The sequence below is a fragment of the Piliocolobus tephrosceles genome, chromosome 4 (genome assembly GCF_002776525.5).
Source record: "Piliocolobus tephrosceles isolate RC106 chromosome 4, ASM277652v3, whole genome shotgun sequence".
Lineage (NCBI taxonomy): Eukaryota > Metazoa > Chordata > Mammalia > Primates > Cercopithecidae > Piliocolobus > Piliocolobus tephrosceles.
Window position 1 is genome coordinate 149596290 of NC_045437.1, and position 5870 is coordinate 149602159.

A 5870-nucleotide genomic window follows, 5' to 3' on the forward strand; every position below is an offset into this window, starting at 1 on the left:
ACCACATATACAAAAATTTAACTGGGCGTCATGGCAGGTGCCTGTAGTTCGAGCTATTTAGTAGGCTGAAGCAGGAGGATTTCTTGAGCCCAGGATGTCAAGGCTGCAGTGAGCCAAGGTCCTGCCACTACACTCTAGCCTGGGCAACAAAGTGAGACTTTATCTCAAAAAACAAAGACAAAAGACTAGCTAAGGCAGGCAGATCGCTTGATCCAAGGAGTTCCAGACCAGACTGGAAAACATGGCAAGATTCCATCTGTACAAAAAAATTACAAAAGAATTAGCCGGGCTTTGGTCGCCTGTGCCGCTGGTCCCACCTACTCAGGAGTCTGAGGCAGGAGAATCATCTGAACCCAGGAAGTCAAGGCTGCACTGAGCCATGACAGTGCCACTGCATTCCAGCCAGGGCAATGGAATGAGACCCTGTCTCAAAAAACATAAATAAATAAAATTAAATTAAGAAAACTAAAGAGTGACAGCAAGGCCCAGAGCATTATAAGACTCTTCCTCCACAACAGGATTATCAACAAAAGTAGTTACAGAAAAAATTACTTAAGAAATTAATAATTTCCAATGTGACCACTTAAGTTTCATCATAAAGTAAATATTTGGAAAACTAATAACGTTCTCCAGAACTGAAAATGGAGGGATAGCATCTTTTTTATCCTTTCTAAAGAACATTTTCAGAGGAATAGTATGACAAATGCACTAGATTTTCGACCCAGATTCAGCAAGACTTTTTATTTTTACTTTATGTTTTGATGGTGTCTAGATTTAAGTTACATATATAAAGACATTAGCTCTTAATACTTTAGTTTGCATATCCAAACAATTGAGAACATTGTCTTACATAACAATACCATTATCACAGCAAAAATAGCAATAACTCCATTAATATAACATTTTGACCAAATAAATGAAAACCAGAAAACACAGATTACATTTCCATGTCATTATAGCCACTAATAAAGATTTTTAAAGAAACTGTGAGAAAAACAAGAGCTATAATCATGCATGCAACTACAATACAACCAAAAATCCACAAAAAATTACGCAAAACATACCATCAGCTTGCAAAGAATAACTAAAAATTAGAAATTTAAAATAAATTGTTTTATTCAATGTTAAATCCAAAGCTATTTCGAAAGTTCTCAATTTCCCCCATATTCTTACCAGTGTCATGAACTTGAAAATTGGGGATAATCGGCTTCAGAAATTTGAACTCATTTGTCCCGGAACCTCCTGTCAGACACACCTGGTACTGGTAGCTCTGGGACAGGGTCCCGGTGCCGCTCACGTCCACCAGATGTCCTGGAAAGGGGCCCTCGGGCACTGAGCAGCGACCCACAGAGGCCGCCCTGCTCCTCCTGCACAGCCGCACCGCCACGAACAGGAGCACCGACAAGAGGAACAGCGACGACACTGAGGCCAAAGCCACCACCAGGTAGACGGTGAGCGAGTCGGCCTGGGCTTGGGCCGAGGCCGCCTCCGGGAGCGGCAGGTAGGGCTGCGAGAAGCCGTCCACCAGGAGTACGTGTAGCGTGGCGGTGGCCGAGAGCGGAGGCTCGCCATTGTCCTTGACCAGCACCACCAGCTTGTGCTTGGCCGCGTCGCGCTCACTCAGCAGCCTGGCTGTGCGCACCTCGCCATTGTGCGCCCACACACCGAACAGCCCAGGCTCCGTGGCCTTGAGCAGCTGGTACGACAGCCAGGCGTTCTGGCCCGAGTCGCCGTCCACCGCCACCACCTTGGTCACCAGGTAGCCCGGCTCGGCCGCCCGGGGCACTAGCTCGGTGCAGGGCGCGGAGCCGTTCTGCAGCGGGTACAGTACGAAGGGCGAGTTGTCGTTGGCATCCAGCACCAGCACGCGCACCAGCGCCTCGCTGCTCAGCGCCGGGGAGCCGCGGTCTGTGGCGCCCACGCGGAACTCGAACTCCTGCAGGGCCTCGTAGTCCAGCGATCGGAGGGCGAACAGGTGGCCGTTGTCTGTGTTGATGGAGACTAGGGAGGCGAGAGGCAGGTGCGGGTCCTGGGGCGGCAGCAGCGAGTAGGTGACCTGGGCGTTGGTGCCTGAGTCTCTGTCTGTGGCGCTGACGCTGCCAATGTGCAGGGCGGGGCTGTTGTTCTCGCGGACGAACAGGGTGTAGGAGGTTCGGGTGAAGGCGGGGGCGTTGTCATTGACGTCGGAGACCTGCACGGTTATGTTGTACTCGGTTTTCAGCCTGGGGGACCCCAAGTCTGTGACGGTGATCGTGATGTTGTACTCTGCTTGGCTCTCTCTGTCCAGTGCTTTTTCAGAAACTAGAGTGAAAAAGTTCTTGAAGGTCGGTTTCAGGAAAAAAGGGAGGTTATCTTGAATAGAGCAAGTCATCCTCCCATTGTCTTCAGAGTCTTGGTCTACCACACTAAAAAGAGCTACTAGGGTCTCTGAGGCATTCTCTGGAATTCTCTTTGTAATCGACGATATGGTCACTTCTGGTGGATTGTCGTTTATATCCATAACTTTAACTAGAAGGGTACATTTTCCTGAAAGACCCCCACCATCTGTTGCCTGAATATTTATAGTGTAGGACTGTATCACTTCAAAATCCAGGGGTGATCTCAAATTAACTTCCCCAGATGTTGGATTAATTTCAAATGTTTTACGAATATCTTCTGATGCATGGAAAAATGTGTAAGATATTTTCCCATAGTTTCCTGCATCCAGATCCTTAGCTGAGATGGTGACAATCCAGGAGCCAATGGGTCTATCCTCGGGGACTTGCACCTCATAGAGACTCTGAGGAAACTCAGGGGCATTATCGTTGATGTCCAACACCTTAATGAGAACCAAAGTTGTCCCAGACTTGGGCGGGGATCCACCATCCAGTGCTGTGAGTGTTAATCTGATTTCAGCTTCCTGTTCATAATCTAAAGCTCTATCTAGGACCAGCTCTGGGTATATATTTCTGTCACTACTGTCTGGAATTTTAATGTAGAAGTGAGAATTGGGGCTAATTGTGTAGTTTTGGAGACTGTTGCTTCCCACATCCAAATCTTGAGCACTCTCCATTAGGAATGTAGTTCCAATAATGGTACCTTCTGATATTTTAATAAGTATTTCCTTGTCTAGGAATGTAGGGGAGTGATCATTTATGTCTTTGACATGCAGCTCAACCCGAAAAAACTGTAAAGGGTTTTCCAAAACCACCTGAAAATGCAGCACACAGGGCTCGGTGGAGCCACACAGCTCATCTCGGTCTAGTTTCTCATTTAGGAGCAAATCGCCAGTCAGCAAATCAAGGTGCAAATACTTTTTATTATCATCAGACACCACCCGGGCTTCACGTGAAGACAGCTCCTCCACCCCCAGCCCTAGGTCCCTCGCTAGATTAGCCACAAAAGAGCCAATTTCTGTTTCCTCTGCCACAGAATAGTGTGCAGATTCAGTATCTGCCCGAGACAATCCCAGCAAAACAAGGAATATTAGAACTTGCCTTTTTCGCAGATCGAGTGACCCTCTGATCTCCATGGTTCCTTTAGGCAACCTCTTGTGGAGAAATTGAAGCTCAGCCCTAATTTTGGAAGCTGAAGCTCTGGTTTTTAATAGGAACCCCCTGGACAGTGTATCCTCCAGCAGCTCTGTAGGCAAAGCTCCTTTAATGCCTGTCTTTTCAGGGGGTTGGATGCTTTCTGTTCTGAATAGCGAAGCTCACCGTGCCAGCCTATGTACTGTTTTCATCTTATCCTGTAGCGCCACCATGTGTCTCTATGTTTTTCTTTTTCTTTTTTTTTTTTTTTTTCATTAAGAAGTTTTCCTCTTTGAAAAAGTAAATCATAAATACATCCGGAACATTCAAAACAAATCCCAGACATCATTTTTTTTTTACCTTTAAATACTTCACTAAGTATTTCTAATAGATAAGGCATTCTAAAAGATAATTGTAATATAATGTTCACAATCAACAACTTGAGCAATAATTCCTCGATGTAATTTATACTGCATTTGGTTTTCCCCAGTTCTCTCCAAAACGTCCTTTGCTGATGGTTTGTTTGAATTTGAATCCAGAAAATGTCCATACACTGCATTATCACTGTTTTGAATGCTTGACACTAAAGGATCTGTTAAAATATTCTGAACTGAAGAAATAATTTTTTATTTAAGTCACTTCTTGAGTAATTATAAATATATTCTCTCCTTCACTCTTGTAAATACTTGTTGTCAGTCATAGTTAGTAATGTCATTACTTTTTTCACTTTCATATTTTGAAAATATAAAGAAGGACATGGCACAAATAAGTTAGAGATAATCCTTGCTGTTATGGAGCTCACAAGCTAGAAAAATTGGCAGACAAGTAAATGAAGTAAGTCATATTGTATGCATTTATAAAAAGTAATATAGAAATATCTAGAAAGGACCTCTTGTACCTACGGGCTGCATACTTTAATGCTTAGGAATATGGGATCTGGAACCAAATTATCAATATTAGAATCCTGGTTATGTGACTCACTATAAGCTTGGGCAAGTTATAGATATCTTTGTTTCCTCACCTGTAAAATGGGGTAATAATAATATTTGCCTCCCATGATTATTATCATAGCCATCTAATGAATTAATATTTACAAAGTGGTTTGTAAGTGCTGGTTAAGTGTCTGTCAAAAATAAAATAATTAAGATCTAAATAGGACTTGGGACATCAGTAAAAGCTTTCCTGAGGTAATGAACAATACATTGTGATCTGAAGTAACTAGCCAGGAGAAGGAGGAATATTTCAGATGGACATTTTGAGGAACACAGAGAAGTGAAGTATGCCTTGGACTTTAAAAACCGTGGAAGGGGAGGGTCTAATAACGAAATTAGGGTTGAAAGCAGGGTGAGAACGTGAATAATTATACAGGTCATATCATGCGTTCTTGCATTTATCCTAAAGATAATTCAAGTACAAAGATGGGTTTTAAACGTCTGATTAACATGATCACATCTGCATTTAAAAAATCAGTTTGGCAGAAGTATGGGGAATTAATTTCAGGGGGAATGACTGGAGAATCAAGGAGATCAGATAAGAGATGATGATAGTCTGGATGAGGATAATGCCAGTGCGGATGGAGAGAAGAGGGATGAGTAGAAAGGTATGAGGAGATGAAATATTTTCAACTGTTGTTTGATAGGTTGCATGAGGAGAAAAAGGGGAAAGACTCAGAAATGATATCATACCTCCGGAATGGGAAACTCTATGACTAGTGCTGTCATTTACTAGGACAGGGAATGCTAAAAAAACATGATTAGGGTGGAAAAAGATGAAGTGTCAGTTTTGAACGTGCTGATATTGAGGTAAGTGCCTGTAGGATGTGTGTTTGTGTGTTTGTGGTGTGTGTGTGTGTGTTTGCCTATAACCAAAGCATAGGAAATAAACCTGGGCTGACGATATGAACTTTGGGATTCATCAGTATATATGTGTATATATATATGGTGATTGAAACCATGAATGCTCTAGGATAACCAAGCAGAAGTGTATCAAATAAGTATAGAAGAGGCTTGGCATAGAAGTCTGAGAAACTTCTTCATTTAGAGGAGACAGGGCAAGAAGCATATTTGAAAAGATAAAGAAGGATCAGAGTTCAAAATCATGAAATCAAAAGCCAATAGCATTTTAAGGAGATGAGGAAGATCGATAGCTGCAAATGCTTCAGAATAGTCAAGAAAAATAAGCATGACAATTATCCATTGGACTTAAAAAGATGGTCATTGTGGAGGATTCTGATAGATGTCTGACAAAATCTGTTTTCCCTTGCTTCTATAGTAATAGAACTGTACCCAGGTATGTGGCCATGAAGGTAGGTTGTGCATCCCAGCCTCCCCTGTATTTGAGTGTAGCCAAGTGAATTAAGTT

The 5870-nt window shown here is 42.8% G+C and overlaps 1 protein-coding gene across 2 annotated transcripts; it reads right to left on the minus strand.

Moving 5' to 3' along the window:
- Nucleotides 1-726: 726 nt before the first annotated feature.
- On the minus strand, nt 727-4702 carry LOC111526974 (protocadherin beta-14). 2 transcript variants are annotated; one of them, XM_023193076.2, is made up of 2 exons: nt 3477-3657; nt 924-3108 (listed from the first exon to the last, which is right to left on the minus strand). In XM_023193076.2, exon 2 carries the CDS (start codon nt 3050-3052, stop codon nt 1115-1117), a length of 1938 nt encoding a protein of 645 aa, XP_023048844.2. In that variant the 5' UTR covers nt 3053-3108; nt 3477-3657; the 3' UTR covers nt 924-1114. The 2 variants fall into 2 exon arrangements, with proteins under 2 accessions (XP_023048843.2, XP_023048844.2); XM_023193075.2 differs by having other exon boundaries at nt 727-4702.
- Between the last annotated feature and the right edge of the window lie 1168 nt (nt 4703-5870).

Bases quoted from the DNA above. Each gene is read 5' to 3' on its own strand.
- LOC111526974 (XM_023193075.2), bottom strand. From the start codon at position 3,511: ATGGAGATCAGAGGGTCACTCGATCTGCGAAAAAGGCAAGTTCTAATA.